The following is a 27,627-nucleotide window of genomic DNA, read 5'->3' on the forward strand; positions in this document are numbered from 1 at the left end:
TGTTCTAAGATTTCATAAACGGCATGTAGTTGATTTCTGATTTAATTTAATACAAGTCAGAGATCACACACATTTCCTCATTTGTATTGCTGTTCCTCTTTAGTCGATGCTTGCACCACTTTTCATAACCAGGACTCACTTTAACATCTGACTTGTCTGCCTCCCCTCATGCACCCTTCATCTCTACATCTGACAGATCATGATGTATTGGTACTCCTATATCAGTTTATGCATATTCTGTGGTAAGATTATTTCTTCTTTTCTATATTTCTTTAGTTTGTTATTTAACCTCACAACCAAAATAGTCAATTGTGTTGTAAATCTTTTTGTTGAGAATAAGTGAAAATAAAAAGAGAGAGAGAGAATTTTATTGTTTTAAAGTTTATTGCTTTGAGTTTATTGAAAAGATTTTTAACACACGAGAAGTTTAACACATTTTATAAATACCGCTTTTCTATAATATAAAAATATATTAACAATTTAAAGTCATCAACAGCAATAAATACACAAGATAAAAATACATAAATAATAATAATAATAATAATAATAATAATATACAAGATAAAAATCTAAGATAAAACTGTTTTTGTGAGGCAAGAAGATACATTTTAAAAATTGATTTTAAAAAGTCAGTGGTTCTCAAACCTTTTTCACCAAGCACCACCTCAGAAAAAATGGTCTCTTCAAGTACCATCATAATGACCAGTATTGAAGTACAGTACCGTGGTTGGACTAAGCAGCTCTAGCACTGCACAGTTCAAAAACGAGGCAGATTAATTCCTATTATTAAGAATATGTATTATTGTCGGTCACTTTAAACATTATAAATAGTTTAAACGAACTGTGCTTGCAGACAAAAAATTGTTTTAATTAAAATGTGCTTTTAAAAGTTAATTAAACATGGCACTGTCCTTCAATTCAATTCAATTCACCTTTATTTGTATAGCGCTTATACAATGTAGATTGTGTCAAAGCAGCTTCACATAAAAGGTCACAGTAAATAGGAACAGTGTAGTTCAGTTTGTAGTGTTTAAGTTCAGTTCAGTTGAGCTCAGTTCAGTGTGGTTTAATAATCACTACTGAGAGTCCAAATATTGAAGGGCAAATCCAACGATGCGCAGCTCTACAGATCCCAAACCATGCAAGCCAGTGGCGACAGCGGAGAGAGAAAAAAAACTTCACTAATTGCGGAAGTGAAGAAAAAAAAAAACCTTGAGAGAAACCAGGCTCAGTTGGGCACGACCATTTTAATTTCTCCGCTGGCCAAACGTCTTGTGCAGAGCTGCAGTCTCAGCGGCGGAGGCTGGAAGCTGGCCTCAGCAAAGACTCGTCTGTCTCTGAATTGTGTAGTGGAGTTTTGTGTGTGTGTGTCAGCAATGAGGTCACATGAGCAACTTCTCAAAGGACTAAACAAAGAAAATGCAACTGGAATAAAGATGAACAATATTTATTAAAGGATTAAGGGAGGGTTTCAAAAGAAAGGCTTCAAGAGGGGGTTCAAGCCAAAACAACAAACAAACGTTCTCTAACTGAGAGAAAGGGAAGAACTGAATAATCTATCAAAGAAAAGAAAAGAAAAATACATCAAAAATACTCTCACCCCCTTACTAACTTAAACAGGAGAAAATGGTTACAAAAAGAAAAATGGCACCCCCTTCCCTACTAACCCAATCCCAAATTAACAGAATAAAGAGTGGATAACAAAGTAGTCACTGCTGCACATGAGAACAAACAGTATATACATGTGGACCCCAAGTAAGCAAACTATCTTTGTGAACACGCAGATATTTATAAGAGCGCACTTGTTTAATGGGCTCTGCATCAATAACCACAGTTGAATGATTTCCAATTGATTTTGGACCAAAAATAATTTTCTCAGTTTTGTTGATATTAATAGGATGGTTTGAAGTCCACCGTTTCACAAACCTTTCAACCTCTAAATTGTAGACTGTAGAGTGGTTACTGTGTTTATACAAAAGGCTAAGTACCGCTGTATCACCTGAGTATTTTACAATAAGATTGCTGGAATTATGACTTGTAAACAATAGCCACATTTCCACTATCGGGCCAGTGCGAGCCAGGGCTTTAATCGGGCCAGGCCGGGCCAATAGCCCGGGAGGTTGAGAAATGAGGCGAAATCATGTCGCGTTTCCACTGTCGGGCTAGTTGCTCGCAGTGCGTCACGCAAACACCGCCCCCAGAACGTCCCCCGAATCAAACTTCACACAACCCGCCCACTTCAGCGGGAACAAAAAACTCAAATTATAACCACAAACACAACCTGGCATCACTACGAGAGCTGGAAGATGGAGAACACCGAAGCGATTGCTTTTTTACTGTTTGTGGTCTGTTGGTGTAAGGCCAGACAGCGATCCCTGGATAAGGACATTCGAGTTCGGCGGCATTTACTTCCAACACAGATTTTGGCTGCAAGGCGCAAAAGAGCAGCCGAGCGACGAGAACGACGTATACAACGACAATGTTCAGAAGAGCCCTGGTGTCCTCAACTGACCAGTACAATCTGCTATCCTTTTTTTCTTCTTCTTAGTGAGTTGATCAAGCGCGATAGCAAAACAAATGTAAGGGAAGAAAGCATCTTGTCTCCTCTTTACCTGACAGGAAAACTCCGCCTTTGTACGTAACCCCGCCCCGAAGCCCCAGTTGGCCCTCCTTGGCCCAAGGTATTCGGCGGGCCAAAAAAGGCCGGACGCTGGCCCCAAGGAAGCCCCGCTTTGGCCCGATTACGCCCCAGAAGTGATAGTGGAAACGCGACTGGCCTTGGCTTGCCCTGGCTCGCTCGCTTTAGGCGCGATAGTGGAAACGCGGCTAATGTAAACAAAATTGGGGAGCTAACACAGCCTTGGGGAACACCTGCGCTTGTCATTCTGATCTCTGATAAGCCGGTTATTAACCCTGACCTGCTGCCTTCGCTTGGTTAAAAACGAGTAGTACCATTTAATTAAAAGGTGATTTACACTCAACTGCCACATTTTTTTGATCAGACTGTGGGGTTTAATTGTGTCAAAGGCTGAACTGAAATCAACAAATAATAGACGTGCATAGGGTCTTTGGACTTTCTAGGTGTTTAACTACAGCATTAGTTATGATTTTAATAGCATCTAGTGGACTACGACCTTGTCTGTAAGCGAACTGGAGTGGATCTAAAACCTCTGTCTTCAGTACTTCACATTACAACGCTTCATAATACATGATGTCAGGGTTATTGGTCTAAAATTATGTTCTTCGCTGGACGTGCTATCTTTGGCAAGGGGATAATAAGAGAATTTTTCCAAGTGTCATGAACAATTTAACAGTCTTCAGAATGTTGGACATGAGGACGTGTGGAGGTGAATGGCTAAATTAGAATAAATCCATCACTGTGCATATTAAGTGTAGAAATGTATGAAATGTAGATCTGTAGTTACTTAAAATGTGTATACAGTACAACCGATCTGTCATGTCAGATGAAAATATCCTTTTAAGGCAAGAACAAATTGCTGTACATCTGAAATTCCTTTTCTAAATACCCCATTAGATTAAACACAGTCATGTGAGCTTTCTGTTGGCACACACTTACAGTACACGTTTAACCATAGGTAAAAAAGGAAGTCTGCAGTTCACACAATAATATACAGAAATCATGCAGGAGGAAACCAGAAAAAGTCACAAGACTATCTTCACTATATTTAGTGCGGTCTTATTTGTTTATTTATTTATTTATTTATTTATTTATTCATTCATTTTCTTTTCGGCATAGTCCCTTTATTAATCCAGGGTCGCCACAGCAGAATGAACCGCCAAATTATCCAGCATCTGTTTTACGCAGCAGATGCCCTTCCAGCTGCAACCCAGTACTGGGAAACACCCATACACACTCACTCACACACTACGGACAATTTAGATTACCCAATTCACCTGTACGACGTGTCTTTGGACTGTGGGGGAAACTGGAGCACCCAGAGGAAACCCACACGAACGCAGGGAGAACATGCAAACTCCACACAGAAACGCCAACTGACCCAGCCGAGGATCGAACCAGCGACCTTCTTGCTGTGAGGCGACAGCACTACCTACTGCTCCACTGCATCCATCCAATAAATTTTTTTAAATTCATTTATTAATTTATTAATTTAATACATGGCTTCAAGGGGTTTTTATTATGTAATGGCTGAACCAGTGTTTTCCATTTGATGTAAAGCTTGTCTTTGGCTGTAATGTTGCATTGACCAATCAGCAAGCAGGAACTTGTACTTACAAGCAGAACTGTACTTATATTGTCAAGTTATGGTTCACATTTTCTGCTAATTCAGACTATTTATTGTTTATTTTAGTGTCTCAGTCGGTCATGGCTTTTAACATTGATCCTGCCAGCTGGAAAACTTTCACTGGACCTTCACAGAGCCAAAATGTTGCCTTTGGCTACAAGGTGATACAGAAAGACGCATCAAGGTGAGAGCAAAATGACTAATGATGAAAAGACTATTTGGAAAGCACAGCATTGCCAGTCCTCATTTTGAGTGAGAATAGAGATTGTCAGTCACCACTGATTGTTTTGTTTTAATGTGGCCTATGCAACTACATAAACAATCATGTGCTCAGAGTAAAGATTAATACTGGTTGTCTACTGAAATCTGAAAAATTATAACTTCTTCATTGAGAGTATCTGTGACTCTAGCACCCCCTGTTGACAAACACTCAACCTACAGCATTACAGATTATGTGAAAGGGAAAAGGGTCTAAAAACCGTTTGAAATTGAACTTACTGTGAAATAATGCAAACAAACACAGTGATTCAGCATGTACACATAATAATGTTAAAGAGGTTTAATATGTATTAAATAGATTATAAACCTTACCATTTTGTGAGTGAGTGCATATTCTGTGCTTCTAATTGGCTGTATTTAAATTACTGTCGTGTTTCGTCTGGTGCAAACAGCCAAACTGCTCATCACTGCAAATCTCGTCATGTAGCGTGTTGTTACAATGTAACCTGCTCACCTAATGTTTACGTTCAGAATATTTATATTATTAGCTAATTAATAACCTCATGTGGAACTGTATCTGCGTCTCATTTCGGAGTCTGTTACTGTCCACCAGAGATCATTTCGGTCACAGAAACATGCTTTAAGAGCCTTTCTGAATGATTCCAGCGTTGTTTTTCCAGATGAACAAGAATGTTCACTTGGCATGTTTTTTAAAAATCTGCAAACAAATAGTATTTTTATGCTTTGGATGACTGAAAAACATACAGCACCTTTAAGTATTTTTGCCTATGCACGTCATATGTAATATGTAATGTTTGTAATATTTTAAATGTCAGCTATAAATTGAGTTCCCTTGGAAAATGTTAATGTTAACTGAATTCATGGTGATTCTAATGTTTTCTTTGTGTTTTTCTTATAGTCTGATCGTGAGCGATCCTTTAATTCAAATCAACCAGGATAAAAGAGGACAAATTTATAACTGTGATGTCGCACAAGAAACCTGCTCACAACTGAACATTAATGGTACTATGAGTTTGTCTTTTTTAACAAATGAAACTTAAACAAGGTGTTGTATTTTCTATTAAGTTACCTACTAATGAACAGTACACTTATTACAATACTTAATCATTTCTGGAAAGAAAATTGTTCACTGCTAGCTCATATTAGCAAAGGTTTGATAAATAGCAGTGGTACAACTTATGATTTTATTAAAATGTTATTATTTTCGTGAATAAGCAAATTGTAAACACGTGCAAAAATAATAAGAAATAAATGATCACTTGAGATTTTTTGGAGACATAAATAGATAGTCTTAGAAAGTTCCATTTGCAGGGTTTATCTTTCATCAAAATTGACTGTATGTACTGTATGTTAACCAAGTGCCCTCAGAAGCTGTCAACATGTCTCTGGGACTCTCCATGGTTCAACATCCACAATCTTCAAAGCTGGCAGTAAGTATGAAAAGTGTAAAAGTATAAATGATATTTTTTTATAAAAGTTTCTCTATAGCAATGATCTTATGAACAGCCGAATGACAAGCCAAATGGAATATTCTGTGAAATTCGTAAGAGCAAGCAAAAAGAAAGGAAAGTAAGCCACAATGGGCATGTTGTACGCTACAAGTTCCAAGAATATATTTTGAATAAACAAGAAGAGGGACACATTTTCACTATTGATTTGTCATTTCTTCATTAAGTTAACCTGTATGGCCATGATCCTGCATATTGTGTTGCAAGACAAATGAACTATTGTTGGCTTCTGCATTATAAGATGCTTAGCCTTTTGTTTATCATGGAAGAGAGAGTGCATCAGAATTCGAAAAAAAAAAAAAAAGAACATTTACCAACCTCACACATGCACACGCATACACAGGGGCGGAGACTTAGTGATTTGGGGGCTCTAAGCTATTCCATGTATGGGGCATTTTTGGAAAATAAACCATGTTAAAAAGTAGGCTATTTAAATATATATATATATATATATATATATATATATATATATATATATATATATATATATATATATATATATATATATATATATATATATATATACACATATATATACACACACATATATACATATATATATACATATATATATATATATATATATATATATATATATATATATATATATATATATATATATATATATATATATATATATATACACACACACACACACACACATATATATATACATATATACATATACAAATATACATATACATATATACATATACATATATACATATACATATATACATATACATATGTATATACATATACACACACATACAGTTAAAGTCAGACTTATTAGTCCCCCTTTGAATTTTTTTTCTTTTTTAAACATTTCCTAAATGATGTTTAACAGCGCAATGAAATTTTCACAGTATGTCTGATAATATTTTCTCCCTGTTAAACAGAAATTTGGGAAAAAATAAACAGGGGGCTAATAATTCTGACTTCAATTGTATATTAAAACTATATAAAATATTTAATGTATATTTTATATGTTGCAATATTTAAAGGATTTTAAGGATCATTGCCAGCTCAATGAAAAGTTGCTAGATGACATCATACATCAGTTTGCATATTACCGATGTCATCACGTCCAACGTTTCTGTTTAACAGCCTATGGTTAATAAAGGGGTGTTTATATTTGCTCTACGCTTTATATGTGCTTGTCAATTTAATTAAAATATTGTTTGAATACAGTGTCAATTTAGCTGTGTAGTGAATTTGCAGTAATCTCTCAGACATGATAACTCAGACGTGTTCAGTAACTGGTGTTACTAAAAATCACTGTGATTGTGAACAACAGCAAGAAAAGAAAAACTGTCCATTTAAAAGTGCAGTATGTAAGTTTGGCACCCAGTGGTTGAACTAGGTATTGCATTCCTGGATCAAAACAAACACAAGCGCAGGTTGCCAGATGACCAATAGGAGTGAGTTTTGAGCCTAAAGGCTGATTTAAATCGTGTTCTAAATTAAAGCAACGGCACATGATGTAAGGAATATTTTCCATAATAAAGGTAGTTTTTGTCCTTACCAACACCTCGAATTGATCTATTAGAAACGGTTTCTATTTCTTGCAGTTAAACAACAGAAAACTGACAAGGATCACCTCAGGTACACCTCATGTGCTTTATTGAGTGTTAAATGCTAATAATGTGAGTTTGAATAACATTTTACATGACATTTATTGCCATACTACTGAAAGCAGCAGCAGATAGTTCACCTCAGATCTTAAATAAACCAATTTCATATTAAACTTTATACACTCAAAACCAACACATACTGTAAAAGAGGTTTAATATTTATTAAATAGATTATAAACCTTACCATTTCTTGAGTGAGTGCATGTTCTGTGCTTCTGAATGGCTGTATTTAAATTACTGTCATGTCATTTCGTCTGGTGCAAACAGCCAAATTGCTCATCACTGCAAATCTCCTCACGTAGCGTGGTGACATGCGGTTACAGTGTAACCTGCTAACATAATGTTTACGTTAGTAATATTTATATCATTGGCTATTTAATAACCTCATGTGGAACTGAATCTGTCTCATTTCGGAGTCTGCTACAGTCCACCAGAGGTCGCATTTCGGTCACGGAAGCATGCTTTGAGAGACTCTCTGAATCAATGATTGAATGAAATTGGCTGTTTCCACCAAGACAACCCGGGGTGCTGAAATATAATTGGCTACACTGGCATTGGACAGGTTAGAACCAAAACAAAGACAGCTTTCCGGGATGTAGCACATATTTTCAAAGCAGAATATCTGACTTCAGCATTGTTTTTCAGATAAACAAGTATGTTCACTTGACTTACATAGAACATTTGTATTGCTACATGTAAAACAGAGAAGAAGCAGGTTTGACTATACCATCGCAGCTGAAAGTGAAGAGCTGGGGGGGTTGAGAGTTGGTATCTTGGCTGAAAGTGAATAGTGGGGTGGCGGTGGTTTGGAGTTGGTATCGCGGATGAAAGTTAAGAGTGGGGGGGTTGAGAGTTGGTATCTCGGCTGAAAGTGAATAGTGGGGTGGAGGTTGTATCGCCGATGAAAGTTAAGAGGGGGGAGTTGGTATTGCGGCTAAAAGTAAAGAGCAGGGGGTGGGGGATGTATGGGGGATGGGAATTGGCGCGGGCCCTTGATAATGTCTCTGGGGCCCCCATAAATGTATGGGCCCTTAGAATCTTCCCCCCCTAGCGGCGCCCCTGTGCAGATGGATGATCTGCTTTCAATGCTGCAGGTGTGAGAGATGGCTGGTACAGGGTGACCTGTGAGTGCTCTGAGGTGGGGGAGAGGCCCACGGCATCACCCGCAGCTTGTTGAGAAGAGTAGGAAAGGTACAATACGTACACATGAGAGTCTCCAAAAAACACCAGTAACACACACACACACACACACACACACACACACACACACACACACACACAAAAAAATAAAATAATTTTTCAAAATTTGGTGCTAGAGGGGTCTGAAAAGTCGTTAAGTTGACAACACTGTACCAGCAGTGTCTTTGAAGCACTCACTCCTCACGCATGTGCAGTACAGACAGAACTAGAAGTACTAGACAGTGAGGAAGGTCAGGAGAATCAGCACCCAGGGAGGATACTTAAGAGAGGGCAAGAACGTATTCAACAAAGAATTTTCATTCATACTAATCAATCTGCATTTAGTTTTGCACTCAATTTCCCAATTTGAAATCTATATTTTTACTGCATCTCATTTAGATTTGTGGTCCTACCATTCCAAAGGATTGTAAAACAGCTACCAACTACAGGGGCATGTGCTTTATTGGGACCAGCAGGGGTTTTGAACCACCAATACCCAAATCCAAATACAGAGGTAAAAAAAGGGAATTTTTTATTTAAGTTTGATGTTACTTTACTGCAGGTTTAACTTGTTACGTACAAACTTCTGCTTCTTTCCTTTCCAGACTGTCTTGGTCAGGTTGACATAGCTTTTCTGCTAGATGGCTCTGGGAGTATAGGAATTGTTGATTTTACAGTAGTGAAGTATTTTGTGATAAACGTGATCAGACGTTTTACTGAGCGGGATGCACAGGTAGGAAAACCCTTAAATATCACTCCAGTTATTTGCAATATAATTTGTAACACGTCCAAAATATTTCAACATATTCAAATTAATGAGTTTTTTTCAAAATAAAAAAAGATTATAGAGAACTTACAACACAGTTTTTGTCTTTTGTTTACAGTTTGCCATTGCACAGTACTCCTTTGACTGTGAAATTCACTACAGTTTCAATGACCTCAAATTAGATGACGGCACCTGGGAGTCTAAAGTGGCAAATATTCCATATCGTGAAGGTGGCACTTATACTGCACATGCCATCCAAAAGCTTGTGTAAGACATATTGCTTTGGCACATACTGCTTTGCATGTAGGTGAATTGATCCCCTAAATTTGTTTTCAAACTTCAGGAATGACCTCTTTACACCAAATGGAGGGACAAGGCCATCAGCAAAAAAAATCTTGGTTGTTATTACTGATGGAGAGTCCCATGACAGGTACTTATTGAAAGATGCAGCATCACAGGCAGAGGCAAAGAGCATTGTCCGATTCGCGATTGGAGTAAGTTTTTTTTTCAATTATATTATATTATATTATATTATATTATATTATATTATATTATATTATATTATATTTCATTATATTACATTACATTACATTACATTATATTATATTACATTATATTATATTACATTCTATTACATTACATTATATTATATTACATTATATTATATTACATTATATTACATTACATTATATTATATTACATTATATTACATTACATTATATTATATTACATTATATTACATTACATTATACTATGTTATATTACATTACATTATATTATATTATATTATATTATATTATATTATATTATATTATATTATATCATATTTCATTACATTATATTATATCATATTATATTACATTACATTATACTATGTTATATTACATTATATTATGTTATATTTCATTATATTATATTATATTATATTATATTATATCATATTATATTACATTACATTATACTATGTTATATTACATTATACTATGTTATATTTCATTATATTATATTATATTATATTATATTATATCATATTTCATTACATTATATTACATTATATTATATTACATTACATTACATTATATTACATTATATTACATTACATTACATTATATTATATTACATTACATTATATTACATTATATTATATTATATTATATTACATTATATTACATTACATTATATTACATTACATTATACTATGTTATATTTCATTATATTATATTATATTACATTATATTACATTACATTATACTATGTTATATTTCATTATATTATATTATATTATATTATATTATATTATATTATATTGTATTATATTATATTATATTATATTTCATTATATTATATTTCATTATATTACATTACATTACATTATATTATATTACATTATATTATATTACATTACATTACATTATATTACATTACATTATATTACATTATATTATATTATATTACATTATATTACATTACATTATACTATGTTATATTACATTATACTATGTTATATTTCATTACATTATATTTTATTATATTATATTTTATTATATTATATTTAATTATATTATATTATATTTCATTATATTATATTATATTATATTATATTTCATTATATTATATTATATTATATTATATTATATTATATTTCATTATATTATATTATATTATATTATATTATATTATATTGTATTATATTGTATTGTATTGTATTATATTATATTATATTATACTATATTATATTATATTATATTTCATTATATTATATTATATTATATTATATTATATTATATTATATTATATTATTTTATATTATATTATATTTCATTATATTATATTATATTATATTATATTGTATTATATTATATTATATTATATTATATTATATTATATTTCATTATATTATATTTCATTATATTATATTATATTATATTATATTATATTATATTATATTATATTATATTATATTATATTTCATTATATTATATTATATTATATTTCATTATATTATATTTCATTATATTATATTTCATTATATTATATTATATTATATTATATTATATTATATTATATTATATTATATTATATTTCATTATATTATATTATATTCTATTCTATTCTATTCTATTATATTATATTATATTATATTATATTATATTATATTATATTATATTATATTATATTATATTATATTATATTATATTATTATATTATATTCTTTCACAACAGAATGTTTAATGTTTCATTACATCTAGTACAAAAAGCTAGATTAAATTCTTGGGCTGTTAATGTGTGTATATGTTTATTGCATTGTATCTTTTAAAGTAATCTATTTGTTTTGGTTCTGGCTGTAGGTTGGCAATGCTTTTAATAATTACTACGCAAAAGAAGAGTTGAATACAATTGCTTCTGATCCAGATAGTGATTATGTGTTTCAAGTGACAGACTTCAATGCACTGAATAACATTCTTCAAAAGTTGGAAGAGAACATTATTGCCATTGAAGGTAGGTGTCCCTATTGACAGCTAAGAATATATGAATATATATATATGATTCCCCCATCAAATCTGCTTGAATCTCATATATGCAGATGCCATACAGTTATATGTGGTTTTGCTGGGAGAAAATAAATGACACTTGTTATAATGTTTGGCTCATCATTTTACATACTATAGATGTTCTTTCTTTCTTTTAGCTAGAATTGTTAAAAGGCCTTGGCCTCGGAAATGTTTTGTAATTTTTCTGCAGGAACCCAGACTTCAGGAGATTCTTCCAGAATGGAGTTTGCTCAGGATGGATTCAGCACAGCTTTCACATCAAATGTATGTCTGCAATTTTGCAAAATCCTTAACATGACAAGTGATGGATCATTAGTTTAAACTGCTTCATTTTTTTAACAAAATCTGAAAATTTACATTTCTTTAATGCACTTAAAGAGACGATTCACCCCAAAATGAACTAATCCTCACCATTAATTTACACTGAAGTGTTTTTTTTTTAATTTCTAAAACAAGATATTCTGAATAATGTTGGGACAAAGCAGCCATTGACATCCACTGCAGGAACATGAATACAATAGAAGTCAATGTCTGTTTTTTCCAACATTCTTCAGTATATCCTCCTTTGTGCTCAACATAAAAAAATCAAACAGGTTTGGAACAAGAGGAGATGAGGGCAGAGTTTTCATTTTTGGGTGAACTGTCTCTTTAAACAGTTTGTCATTATATATAACAGTACCGTTGGAAACCCTGAGATGCTCTGTGATTCCAATCCAGTTTTACTTAGATCAGGGAAGTGTGTTGATGAGTGCTGTTGGAGCTTTCCAATGGAAGGGTGGATATCAGGAAAGTTCCCAAGAAGACTCCTTTCAAACAGGCAGTGAGCACGAAAGCTATCAAGGTGAGGATAGGTAACCCAAAAAAGAGAAAAAAAAGGGGGAAAGAAAAAAAAACTTGATTTTTATTCTTTATATAACTATGTTTTTTTAAATATATATATTTCTTTTAATATGGCAGACTCATCTATGTTGCATTTTATAAATGGAGCTCTAAGCCTTAATGAACTTTTACTCTCTGAAGGTTATTCGATGGCTGTTGCAACAGTTTCACGGATCAGCTTTGCTATTCTAGGAGCCCCAAGATACCAGCATAGAGGACAAGTCACTATATCCAGAATGAGAACCAACGAAGTTCAAACTCTGGACTCGCCTACGGTTGTTTACTTTTTGGTGTTATAAAAAAATGATAAAATTACACTTGGAAATAATTTTACAATATGAGACTATAGTGATACTAGAGTAAAGAGAGGCCTCAAGTCATTAACATTAGGACCCAGATGTAGTTTTATGAAGATATGTTATGGTAGTATTGTGATGATATCAGATTTAATACATAAATGTTCAAGCATTCGTTATTCTGTTGATAAACTAATGTTCATATTCAAACCCCTTTTTTCCCTCAGCCTCAGATTGGCTCTTATTTTGGAGCCGAGGTGTGTGTGGTGGATTTGAACAGTGACTCGAATACAGACCTGCTTCTGGTATCAGCACCAACATACATAGAGTCTGAGCGAGAGGGGAGAGTGTTTGTTTATACTTTCACATCTTGGGCAAGTGAACATTTTGGAAATTCATTAAGGGTTAAAATAAGAGTTGATCAAGTCATTTGCTTTCTGTATGTTTAAGCTTGTTTTCTCATATCTTTTTTTTTCTCTCTTGTAGTCAAGGTTATTTTTTTCTGATGTAGTGCTGGTGGGCATGGCCGGTCAATGGGGTCGCTTCGGCTCTTCTCTAGCCAGTCCAGCAGATCTGAATGGTGATGGTTTTATGGATGTGCTGGTTGGTGCTCCTTTAGAGGAGGAAGGACAGGGCAGCATCTACATCTTTAATGGACGAGATGGAGGGATCATTTCATCATACTCCCAGGTGAAAAACAGTATGGGTTGCTTGCTGGAAGTTTAAAATGGATAGTCATCTAAAAAATATTTCCATTATTATTCATTGCTTCATTCATTTGAATGGTTCTCTTTCCTTGGACTTATTTTCCTTTACTCATTTCAAAGGTTCAGTGTGATATTTTCATTTAACCCTTTCCTTCCCTCTTCTCTTCACTGTGTGTAATGACAGAGAATTGCTGGATCATCTGTGCAGTCAGGATTGCAGTACTTTGGTGTTTCATTAAGTCAATCTTCTCCAGATCAGACTGCAGATAGCCTTCCTGACATTGCTGTTGGGTCCAAAGGAGCAGTTCTGCTTCTCAGGTCTGTTATGAGCTCTCATAATATATACACCGATGCACAGTTCAGCCATAATCATGTGTTATATGTCCATCATTCAGGTCCAGACCCATCATGCTTTTGGAAACAATGGTTTCTTACAGCCCATCCAAAATATCAACTATTCAAAAGGACTGCTTAATACCATTGCAAACCACTCTGACCGTGTGCTTCACCATGAAAGGATACAGGCATCACAGAAGAGGTTTATCTATAAACTGATTACAATGTGCTGTAACATCAAATTTTGTCATACCTTCTGCTATTCTTCTGTTTGTAGTATTCTGGTTAACCACTGTTAATCATTGCTAATCATTTGGATCAATCACGTTTTATAGATTTGAATGCAAAAATTGCTTACAACATAACCCTGGATGCTAAGAGACAGGCATATCGAGCATTCTTCTCAGCCAAGGACAGTCTTCACAGTGATGTGATTATCATTGGGAATACAGAAGCTTGCAATAATCATAATTTCTCAATAGAGGTATGCTTCAGCTGCTAAAATGTGATGGGGACATTCATACGCATTAAAGCAGTAACACAAGTATGATTGAAATATAATTAATTGTTAATACTACTATTATTATTTATTGTTTCCATAAGGCTTGTCCAGAAGATGCCCTGAATCCATTGTCCAATCTGTTAAAATTCACCTTCGAGGGTCTGCCATCTCCTCAAATGCAAAACCTGACGCCAATACTGCTGCCCGAGATAAAGACCACCTCAGATCACAATGTAAGAGTTCATCTGTGTAAAGTTATGAGTGGAAATGATGCACTTTTCACAGTAGGCTATGTGCACACACCTTCCAGTTTCACATATTACTAAATTAAAGGTATTTTTGCCTTGTTACTTTATGATACTAAAGGCCACCTTAGAATATCCAGCAGTTGAAGAGTCAGTTTTCCACTAAAATTAAAAGTCATCCTTTACTCGTGTCATTCCAAACCCATGAGAAATTAATTCAAGTTGAGCAAATGTATAATTCAATTGGAGAGGCTTTTGTCACTCCACTGACATTCTGTTTACCCAAAATGGTGGCATTTCTAAAATCATAAAGAGTCACAAAAACGAAAGATGTGTAAATAGTCTTAAATGATGAACATTATATTTGGAAATATAAATAATAATATAAACAGTTTAATAGCATTTCAATTCAATCACAGAACTCTGTAAACTCATATGAACTCTACTAATTAGCACTCCTGTTACTAATTTAAACTCTCTGTTGGTGATCTTCAAGTGTCTCCCTCTACCCAGTAACTTTGGGGTGCTTTTTGATGCACAGCTCAGTTTTAACTCACACTTGACTAAAATAGCCTTCCTTCACCTACGTAACATTGCGCGGATTAGATCTTTTCTATCACGGCCTGATGCGGAAAGGCTTATCCATGCCTTTATCACATCACGTCTTGATTTCTGTAACTCACTTCTCGGGGGCCTACCAGCAAGCTCTCTGATATATTTAAAGTACATTCAAAATTCTGCTGCACGGGTTAACACATACTTCCTCACGCCATCATATCACTCCTGTACTTCAGCAACTTCACTGGGTTCCTGTTAAGTCACGTATTGATTTTAAGACTCTGATTTTAACATATAAAGCAGTGCATGGGCTAGCATCTGTGACCTGGTAACTCTGGCTACTCCCACCAGCAGTCTTCGTTCTTCATCTGGACTTTTGCTGTATCAGCCACGCTGTAAATTAAAGACTATGGGTGGTCGTGCTTTTTCATACAGTGCGCCTAAGCTATGGAATGGCCTACCTATCAGCATCAGGAATGCTGTTTCTCTGGACTGTTTTAAGAAACTTCTCAAGACTCACCTTTTTACCGTAGCTTTTAACTTTGATTGATTATTTTTTGTTAATTTAATCATCCAATTGTACTGAATGGTTCATATTTATTGTTTTATTGTAGTCTTTTTTACTGTTTTTATTGTTCTGCTTTGTTTGCCTTGTAGCGCTTTGGGTCTGAGAAAAGCTCACTATAAATAAAATGTATTATTATTATTACTATTAATATTATTATTATATGAAGAATTATTAATGTTTCTGTGTCCCACTTACAGCTGGATTTTGAGAGAGAATGTGGAGAAGATAATGTATGTGTTGACGAGCTCAGAGTAGATTTCAATTTCTCTGGGTGAGGAAAATATTTTTTATTCACAAGCTGTACACGCTCAGAAATAAACACAGGAGCCGTCTCTGGGGCAGTACCTTTTCAAAAGGTACATTTTTTGTACATATATACCATAATAGTACCTCAAAGGTACTTTTTAGGTACAGTTGGGCACTAATATGCACCTTTGAGGTACCACCTTTGGGTACCAATATGTACTTTTGAAAAGGTACCGGCCTAGTGACAGCTCCTTTGTTTATTTCTGAGAGTGTAGTATTGATTGAATGTGATTATTCTGCTGTAGTCACACAAATGAAAATATTTACGTATCTCTGATTTGTTATTGTGGTTCAGATCTACTAATATAGAAGTGGGGATAATGCAGGAGATCAATGTGAAAGTGCTTGTCGAGAACAGAGGAGAAGATTCATACAACACACACTTCACCCTCAATTACCCTTATGGATTTTCATACAGGAGAATCACAGTGAAACAGGTAAAAGCTGATGGAAGTGTATATTCTCAAACTAATAAATTTCAATATTATTATTATTATTATTTAATGTAAACTGTGTATATTGGCATATTGTCAATATTAACGATGGTATTTCAAAGCAAAAAAATACATATTATATATTGTGCAACAGCATATATTTCCTCAGATTTCTATAAAGGGTGTGATCATAATTAAATATACACTATTACTCCTTTTATACAAAATGTAAATAAATAAAATTATGATTAAAAGGGCAAAAAACAAACAAATATAACTAAAAATACACATCTACTGTACGTTAAATTACAAAAAAAAAATGAATTAAATATTTAAAAGAAAAAAAAGACTGTGAAAAATAGAGAAATAGGGATAAACTTAATCTCTAAAAAAAACATCTAACCAACTGCATTTGAGCATTTCTTGTGGAATCTTTTATTATGGTTCCACAAGCCTTTTTGTGCCTCAGTTTGTAAGTAGGTAGACTTGTCTTGATTGCTAATCCACATGAGATGATTATTATTGGGTTCAACATTCAGGATACGACTCCATATAGGGTTATATTTCAACACTATGTAAATGGAGAGCAGCTCTTAAGTAGCATCTATAGAACAAGATCTCACACTTCATTCATTCAGTCATTCATTTTCCTCAGACCGTGCCCCCCTTTAAACAATTATGTCACGTGTATAACCTTGCACATACAAAACGCTCTTAAATAAGAGCCAAGATACATCATTATTGGGAAATCCGGGCCTGGATCATAACTACTGCTCTGTTTTTTGTGATGATCTGTTTGAGCAGGGTAGAGTAGAGTGTTCGTCTCTGGATGGAGAGCAAGGGGTTCGACTGGGAGAAACTGAATGCGCCATCAGTAAACCCATCCTCAAGGATAATACTACGGTCAGACATATGGCAGGAACACACTCATTTATTGACCACAGTGAACAGAAATCTTGATTACTTATTCTGCAATCTTTGTCCAATTTCTAGGTTGTGTTTGAGATTACATACAGTATTAATAGAGATGTTACACAGGGCCAAAACGTGACATTCAGCGCTTCAGTCAAGAGGTATGAAACCAATCTGCCAGTTGACTGCTTGAATCAACTCAAAATGAATAACTTTTGACCAAGAGATCTAGTAGGTTGGTTAGAGCAGTGTTTCCCAACCCTGTTCCTGAAGGCACACTAACAACAGGTGGTTTTCAACCTCTTCCTATTCAAACACACATGAATCAGCTCATTAGAACATCAGAAGAGACTCCAAAATCTGAAGTTAATAGGTCAGATAAGGGAGACATCCAAAATATGTACTGTTGGTGTGCCACTGGGAACGGGGTTAGGAAACATTGCTTCAGAGTGCTGCACGATATTTTGTCGAATAGATATTGGTGTGGGAATACAGTTTCTCCACATGTAATGCAAGCGATTAGTTGACTTTAATTGAAAATAAACTCGTTGCCTTATAATTATTAAGTAAACAAAATATGTGCATAATTAATGAAGTTAGGTCAGTGGGCTTACAGACTTTTTTTTAAAGTAAAATCAACTTGTTGCTTTTAAGGCAAGGAGTTTACTCACATTTTTAAAGTAAAGTAGCTAATCGCTTTTTACAGAGAGGCTTAAACAGATCAATTTGGGGAAGGGGGGGGGGATCTATTTTAGAATGATTGGGTTAGGTTTAGGGGAATGAATCGTGTACATTTTAATAACCAAATTGCAAGCATAACTACAATAACAGAGGAAAGAATAAAATGAAATAAACAGTGCTTTACACTCTTCCAGAGAGTATCCAGGTACAGAGCTGAATAATCAATAATGTAAAATAAGACTGTGTAGTCTTCATTGTATAAATAATGATATAAAATTCATCTTGAAGTCAAAAACTGTACATATGGCTGAATGCTATGAAATGTTCTTAAAGCCTTAAGGGGTGGTTCACCCAAAAATTAAAGTGACATTTTATTTACACCCTCTCAAATTGTTCCAATCCTTTATGAGTTTGTTTATTTCAATAAAGCTGGAAACCAGTAATAATTGACTTCTATTGTAGGGAATCAAATACCATGGAAGTCAATGGTTACAGGTTTCAAGCTTTCTTTAAAATATCTTCTTTTCTGTTTAACAGAAGAAAGACACACTGTAAAAAATGCTGAGTTCCACACAATTCATTTATGTTGTCCCAACACAAGATGATTAAGTTAGATTAATTATTCTTACACATTTAAGTGGATTGAACAAACAATTAAATTGTGTTGATTCAGATTATTTCAAATACGTAGTTTTAACAAGCAGCAAGAATCATTTTCCAAGAGCAAACAGGCTTGAAACAACTAAAGGGCGAGCAAATGATGACAGAATTTTAAAAAATTGGGTCAACTATCCCTTTAAAAACACAATTCATTTATGTTGTCCCGACACAAGTTGATTAAGTTAACTTTTAATTGTTTTTACTCATTTAAGTGGATTGAACATAAAACAATTTAATTGTGTTGATTCAGATTATCTTAAATAAGTAGTTTGAAAAAGAAAAAGAATCATTTTTTGAGTGCAAACAGGTTTGAATCAAGCAAAAGACGAGCAAATGATGACAAAACACATTTTTTGGGGTGAATTATCCCTTTAAAAACAGATACAGATAATAAGTTTTTGATATATGGTTAAATTTTGCAGCGACTGGTGCTGCTCAACTATAATCAGACTCAACATTGACAATCATTGACCATCTTGATTATGGCAGTGGTGCATATTGTGATATCAGTGTTGAAACGATATATTGTGCAGCTCTAGATCACATGATCATCATATCAGAAACTCACAAAGGAAAATAATAAATAAACCTCCATCTCTTACAGTGGAAATGACCAACACTCAAAAGATAGCGAGTCATCCAAAGAGAAAAGCATCGATGTGAAATATGGCATCTATGTCGCATTGATCCGGTCAGTGCTCCATGTTTCTGCTCAATAATACCACATTTCTTCTTTGTTCTGTACTATAATGTGTAAATTGCTTTCTTTGCTTGTGTTGAAAGGCATGAAAGTTCCACCATCCACATTAACTTTACTTCAGGGAAGAAGGATCTTTCAAAACCCGTCCAGCAGACAATAAAGGTAATGTTTGCTTCACATTCTCTGCCCTACATGATTTTGCACAATTAATAAACTGTTGTAATAAGAATTTTAAAGGGCACCTATGGTAAAAAATCTACTTTTCAAGCTGTTTGGACAGACATATGTGCATGTATGGTGTATAGACTGTCATATTGGGGTGATATAAGCACACCCAGTGCTTTTCTTTCAATTTAACAACATAAAAAAACGGACCAATTGGAGCGGTTCTCAAACCGACCGCAACTTTACGTAGGAGAGCGGTCCCCCCACCCACCAATATTGATTGACAGGCGCGTCATCATATCCTCAGTTTGCTGATTCACGTCCGCCATTTTCAGCGTGAGTCAAAGCGATATCACTAAAGGAACACGCTAGCTCTATTTGTAGATGCAAGGCTCATTGGGCTCAACACAAGATCAATATTCTCCACATTATCGCTCTAATCGGAATTATTGGTTGTATCTTTAGGTAGGTTTGCAAACATGTGTACTTCTCATTGAGTTTACCTTATACTTCAGCCGTTTGCATTTCTCGCGATCCCAGAAGCTCCCTGTGATCTTAACTAGCATGCGTTTCAGAGTTCTAAACATAGGTTTCTATCAGGGTACACTCAAGTCGACGGCTGGGCGCCGCGGACCGCTGCAGAAACCTATGTTTAGAATTCAAAAATGCGTGGCGCGACGATATTATTAACTAATAACCACGCACACTGAATTAACTTTGACTAAGGCACACCAGACACTCTCTGTGGCGTGGCAGATACATAGTGTCCCGTGTGCCGTGTCGCGGCTTCGAGCGGCGCATCCGGTGCCTTAGTCAAAGTTAATTCAGTGTGCGTGGTTATTAGTTTCTGTGTACAAGCTCAGCACTTGAAACTAGCACACAGTTGGCTGTAAAACTATACAAAGACACAGTTTGCTGGAAACTAGAACTGAATTTAGAAATAGTTTTGAAACAAATCTTTGCACTTAACAAGCTAAATTAAACAACACCGTTTCCTTATCCACAAAACAAAGAAAGTGTAAAGTAAAGAGGCTGAATGGAGGAGGTTCGTTCTTCATCCCCGCGCTGCAGATGCTCTGTTTAACTATTTTCTTGCTAGTGAAGCGTTCAGTTTTTGCATTTACAAAGTCTGCCATGTAAATAGCAAATGACGTGACACAGCTGACTCTTAAAGGAATGGGAGATTCTGATTGGTTTAATGCATGTTATTCTCAAAACACACTCATAACTCATTAGAAAAATAAGCACAACCACCATGCGCTCGGCACAAAGCTATTTTTCCGTCCTTAAAATAGCAAAAGTAAATTCGGGCACGCCCTTAATACTTTTGCGCCGTGTGCTTTAGACTTTGCACCTAGATTGTTAAAATAGCGCCCAATAACTTAATGAAATATGGTAGTTTACCGTAAAATATGATAAATGGTATCTACTGTATTTTTAACAGTAATGTGCTGGAAGCCAAGCTGTTGGTTTTCACTGTACATTTTACAGATTTTTTAAATAGAAAACATTAGTGTCTTATAAACATGTTTTATTATTAATATTATTAATATTATTATATTTATTATTATTAATATAAATGAATATTATTATATTCATTTATTGTAAATCTGTTCATAGCTAATACAACCTGTATATAATGTTCATAGTACATCCATCTGTAAATATCACCATAGTTTTTCTATAACTGCACTTTATAACTTATACCTGTATCCTGCACTTGCTGTTATTGCACTGCTGGTTAGACCGAACTGCATTTCGTTGCCTTGTACTCGTACATGTGTAATGACAATAAAGTTGAATCTAATCTAATCTAATCTAATTAAGAACAGAGTAATCGAAAACACTCAAATGCCCGTGCTGTACATAACTTCCTTTACTTTTCATCTCTCAGATTGAAAATGACCTCAGGCCATTAGCTTTCACAGCTTTCGTCAGAGTACCAGTGAAACTTGGTGATACCGACATCTGGAAAAATTCTACTTTGCAGGTGTGTGAATTTATTGATCTTTTGTTTTACAAGCCTTAAATGCATACATATAGTTCAATAATTAATTTTCTCTCATTTACTGTTCAGAAACATGTTTAATAATAAATAAAAATGGTCATTTCCTAATTATATTATTGTTTGTTTTTAAGGTTTCTGACTGTCTGAGCAATACAGAGGAGGAACCGAATATCACTAATTTTATGGATGATATTAAAAGACATCATGTGCTGGTGAGGAGACTTCTTTAACATGTTTTTTTTTTTGGTTTGGCTAAATTTATTGAAAGGGAATATAACTCAAAATATAATCATTGCTGCTTGTTTAAACTACGTACTTAAAATGAGCTGAATAAACACAATTCTGGAATTATTTGATGGGACAGTTTAATTGTTTTATGTTTGATCCACTTAAATTTGTAAAAACAATTAACTTAATTTGTGTTGGGACATTTGAATTGAACAGAAAGAGATGCACAGCAAAAGCACTGCTTTGTTCACCAGCTGCTCTGCCTATTCCTGAGAAACCGATGTTTCTAGGAGCTCCACAACCTGGAATGATCACATATGCACTATAAAAGCACCTACAGCCCAACGGAGGGAGTATTTAAAGACAGAAATTATTATTTTTATTAAAGGTCCCATGTAATTAAAATAAAGTTTTTTAGATGTTAGTATCAGTATTTTATACTGATACGTCATTTGACCTCATTATTGGACATCAAAATAATGTTGTCCTTAGACGCTGGCTAGACAGTAAATTTTGGTCACCTGACATCACAACCTAGATCCAACCTAATATTAACATCTCATGACATTGTGTGCCTGCTGGACAATAACTAAACGCACTACAGAATGTTTCGGTTACACACACATGCACAAATTACATGGAAATAGTTTTTTTTCCCTCTCCGCTGTCGCCACTGGCTTGCATGGTTTGGGATCTGTAGAGCTGCGCATCGTTGGATTTGCTCTTCAGTGTTTGGACTCTCAGTAGTGATTATTAAACCACACTGAACTGAGCTGAACTTAACTTAAACACTACAAACTGAACTACACTGTTCCTATTTACTATGACCTTTTATGTGAAGCTGCTTTGACACAGTCTACATTATATAAGCACTATACAAATAAAGGTGAATTGAATTGAAATTGAATTCACAACATGAAGGAACTGTGTGGAACCCAGCATTTTTACAATTAATTGGTTTTGACCAATTTAGGTGGAGTGAACATAAAACAATTAAGTTGTCCAGAAAAAAAACTCGCAAGAATTGGTTCAGCTCATTGTAAATAAACATTTTTAGATTTTTTTATTTTTATTTTGGAGTGTATTAAGTGTACCTTAATTAATATCTGTCTCTCTCTCTCTCTGTGTGTGTGTCTCAGAACTGCAGTGTGGCAGTGTGTGCAGTGTTCATCTGTGACGTCAATCTCATAAAGAATGAAAGAAAGCTCTATAATATAACTGGCAATGTGAGCTCTGCATGGATTGAGCAGGTATCTGACTTTGAAAGCAAATACTAAATCACAGAATGGACCTTATATAATTGTTTAATACTATTTATCTGTCTTGATCTCTGTGTCTCTTAGACTGGACTCAAAAGCGCTGTGTTTGAGCTGGTCAGTACAACCACTATGGATTATGACATGAACACATATGTTTTCTTTTCCTCGGATTCCAGAAACACGGCGCCGTCTTTACAGGTAATGTTATGATAGTTGTCAAGAGTGGAGAGTGATTAGACTTAATTTAATCATTAGAAACTACAAAATTATCATCATTATGTGTGTTTTAATGGGGTAATAAACACATTTATAGAAATGTACAATATTTAAAGATTCTCCACATTTTGTTTATGCATAGAACATTAAACAGAATATGCCCCTCCTATAATTATTGAATAGAAGTATATAGACATGAGTAGGCTTACAGGTATTCTTGGTCTAATTACAAAATAGAATCTAATGTACAGTTGAAGTCAGAATTATTAGCCCCCCTTTGAATTTTTTTTCTTTTTTAAATATTTCCCAAATTATGTTTAACAGAGCAAGGAAATTTTCACAGTATGTCTGATAATATTTTTTTTCTTCTGGAGAAAGTTTTATTTGTTTTATTTCACCTAAAATAAAAGCTGTTTTCATTTTTTAAAACACAATTTTAAGGTCAATATTATTAGCCCCTTTAAGCTATATATTTTTTCAATAGTCTACAGATCAAAACCATCGTTATACCATAACTGGCCTAATTACCCTAACTTGCCTAGTTAACCTAATTAACCTAGTTAAGCCTTTAAATGTATAGAAGTTTTAAGCTGTATAGAAGTGTCTTGAAAAATATCTAGTCAAATATTATTTACTGTCATCATGACAAAGATAAAATAAATCAGTTATTAGAGATGAGTTATTAAAACTATTATGATTAGAAATGTGTTGAAAAAAATCTCACTGTTAAACAGAAATTGGAGAAAAAAATAAACAGGGGGGCTAATAATTCTGACTTTAACTGTACATGTGTAAACCATTGTGTAAACTGACAAAGAAAAAATTCAGTTTAATTTTAAAATTTAATAATTAATTTGATTATGATGTGAAAGGCAGTTCAGTTTATTCTGGTGCTAGTTTGCGAAAAGCCTACACCGAAAAATATTATTATTGGAACCAACTTAATAATTAAAAAATTGTAATTTTCAGTAATTACTGTAGTTTAAATGTAAAATACAGATAAACTTTAGTTTTTTGTATAATAGTAAAGAAAATTAAAATTGATTCAAACAAATTTTAATTTAATTTATTCTAAATCAAAACTATTCAACAAGAAAAATTCTTCACAGTAAATAAAAATATTGTTTACTATGAAGGCACTAACTTTAATTAGATTTATTTATTTTTTTACTTTGGAATGTTTTTTACTCTTAGATCAAAGTATAATGTTGCTTTGGACCAACCTAAAAATATAACCGTGTTTTGTTACAGCTAAATTTGTAAATATCCCTCAAATTATATAATATTATTTGATTTAATATTAATCAAAATATTTATTCTACCCAATAAACATAAAAATCATTGACTCAAAATTAAAATATTGTTTTTATAGACCTTGAATCAACTTAAAATCTAAATCCAGGTAAAATTGTACTTTGGACTAAACTATAATACATATAAGGTCAGGCAATGCTATTGCTAGTTGTTTTATTTTCAAGATCTATAATGTGTTGGTGCTTTCTGTATGGCTATAAATGTCATGCAAGAAGGTAATCGAAATCACATTAGAAATACATAAAAACTGAAGAGCACATAAGCGGTGACTTTTATTCATGCGGTCACATGACATGAAAACAGCTGATTTAAAGTAAAAATACTACTTTAAGAGAAAGTAATGCTTTTCATTCTTCCTAGGGTGTTAGTTTTTGGCTTTAAATGAAATTAAATAAAACAAGTTGAAATCAGAAATCATATTTTTTCCACATAATCCAATATAAAAATGTACTTAAAATGAAAGACACTGTAGTTTCACTTTTTTTAGTGTACTGTAGATGCACATGAGTGCAGTTTAATTTTTTTTTTATTTAAAGAGCACCTATGATGAAAATCATCTTTTGGGAGCTGTTTGGACATACCTCTGTGCAGGTATAAATACAATAAGATGATATAAACACAACGATATAAACACAACAAGTCTCTTTTTTTAAATTTTCTGACGTTAAAATAGAATCCAAATCCCTCCCATTTTGAGGCCCACCACAACGTGACGTAGGAGTGCAGTTTCCCCGCCCACAGAATTGATTCACAGCCTTATTAACATGTCTCCTTAGTAACTCGTATAATCATATCAACAAGAAAGTAAGTGTGCAAAGCAACCGGGATTAAAAGATCTGTTCAGCGCTCTGTGATCATCAGTCATCATCAAATATGATCAAGAATGAGTTTCACAAGTTTAAAACGTTTTTAGTGCCTGTTTGTAAAGAATTACATCGATTTTACCGTCTTTACTTTATCACCACATCCGCATGACAGCACAATTATAAAAGACGACGCTTCAATCCCGGTTTGTGGATGTTAAATCAGGTTTATTTTGCTCATCAACATAACGGATATCCATACAGCAGTGTGTGTGTGTGTGTGTGTGTGAAAATTGTAATGACATTGTGTGTGACATTGCAACTCCACAACAAATACATCAAATAATCATTGGTAAAGTTCTTACTGTAGTATTACTCACAAACGTTACGCGAGATCTGCTTCCTTCATGTCTGTCACTGTGCTGTTTATCTGACGTGTTTTTTATTTTATTTTAACATATTCCAAATACGGAATAAAAATAGATAGAGACCTGCATTAAAAATTCACTTGCTCGTGTTTTTCACAACACTGTTAACAATTTCCTGTAAAATCTACAGTAACTTACTGTAAATCAATTCACATTTACACCACCATTTATCTTGCTGTATATGTATTTACAGAATTGTTTGTATATTGTTATTGTAAAATGTTTAGTAATTTCACAATGCAACTTTAAATACAGTAACATACCGCATACCTACAGTAAAATACAGTTAATACTGTGTCATTTACAAAAATTGTTAACAGTGTATATTATACTGTATATAGATTAGCACACAAGTAGAAGTGTATGAGGAGGCGGACATGACAAAGGAAATCATCGGAGGAGTGATAGGAGGTCTTCTGCTGCTGGCTCTCATCACTGTGGCTCTCTATAAGGTATATTACTGTCAGAAAACCCTTTTTTGTGTCTATACAATCTGTATTTTTAATATTTACAGCATGTGTGGTTTATTAACGCATGTTTTCTCTCGTTGCAAGGTTGGGTTCTTCAAAAGCCAGTACAAGCAGATGCTGAAGGAGGCTAAGAGAAATGAAGCGCCACAATAATGTGCAGTCAAAGAGATATGAGATACTGATTGAGTTCTATGGGATTTAGAGTCACACATATTTAACCCTTGAACTCGCGCCACAGTTTTTGAACATAGACGTGAAAATGTCATGTTCAGCTTGAATGAAAGCCAATCTTCAACACTTTGGTGCATAGATTTAAGTTTGGTCTAATTTTAAAGAAGACAGATGTCAAATTTTAGTTGTTATGTTTATGTTTATTTTGTTATGTTTAGTTATTTTTATGAATTTGTGTTTTGAATAAATATGTATTTTATTAAACCAGTTAACCAAATCAAAGCTAAACATGTGAACAAATTATATTCCAAATTTAAAATCTCAAAAAATTATCTGCCTATATGTAATATCGATGAGTAATATGTTGTTCGGCCGCAGTACCAAACATGACCACTAGATGACATCCAGTTTCCATTGTTGACCATACAAGGGCGCCCCCTTTGTTTTGAGGAACATAGCCATATTTTATTCATACTAATGGCTATATTCGCAAAGTAGACATACAATTCTAAAGTAATATAGGAAGTTTGGTAGTATTTGATTGGAATTTAACCTCTAAAACGTGGATTGCTGTAGCAAAGTAATGCTTCACGACTTCACAATAATTATCCTTGTTGGAAATTGATAAATCACTTTT

The 27,627-nt window shown here is 33.8% G+C and overlaps 1 protein-coding gene across 1 annotated transcript; it reads left to right on the plus strand.

The window, feature by feature from the left end:
• The first annotated feature begins 175 nt into the window (after window positions 1–175).
• Window positions 176–27,627, plus strand: LOC130238870 (integrin alpha-M-like). Its single transcript, XM_056469988.1, has 30 exons — window positions 176–242; window positions 4,332–4,449; window positions 5,404–5,507; window positions 5,865–5,935; window positions 9,226–9,340; window positions 9,432–9,559; window positions 9,711–9,859; window positions 9,936–10,086; window positions 11,941–12,091; window positions 12,335–12,408; window positions 12,862–12,985; window positions 13,165–13,298; window positions 13,547–13,693; window positions 13,806–14,009; window positions 14,211–14,344; window positions 14,422–14,564; window positions 14,698–14,846; window positions 14,966–15,097; window positions 16,433–16,506; window positions 16,837–16,978; window positions 17,780–17,878; window positions 17,969–18,048; window positions 19,833–19,919; window positions 20,012–20,090; window positions 21,988–22,083; window positions 22,233–22,313; window positions 23,469–23,579; window positions 23,673–23,786; window positions 26,691–26,801; window positions 26,904–27,627. The coding sequence occupies exons 1-30, from the start codon at window positions 200–202 to the stop codon at window positions 26,970–26,972; spliced, it is 3,414 nt and encodes a 1,137-aa protein (XP_056325963.1). The 5' UTR covers window positions 176–199; the 3' UTR covers window positions 26,973–27,627.

The sequence above is a fragment of the Danio aesculapii genome, chromosome 12 (genome assembly GCF_903798145.1).
Source record: "Danio aesculapii chromosome 12, fDanAes4.1, whole genome shotgun sequence".
Classification (NCBI taxonomy): Eukaryota; Metazoa; Chordata; class Actinopteri; order Cypriniformes; family Danionidae; genus Danio; species Danio aesculapii.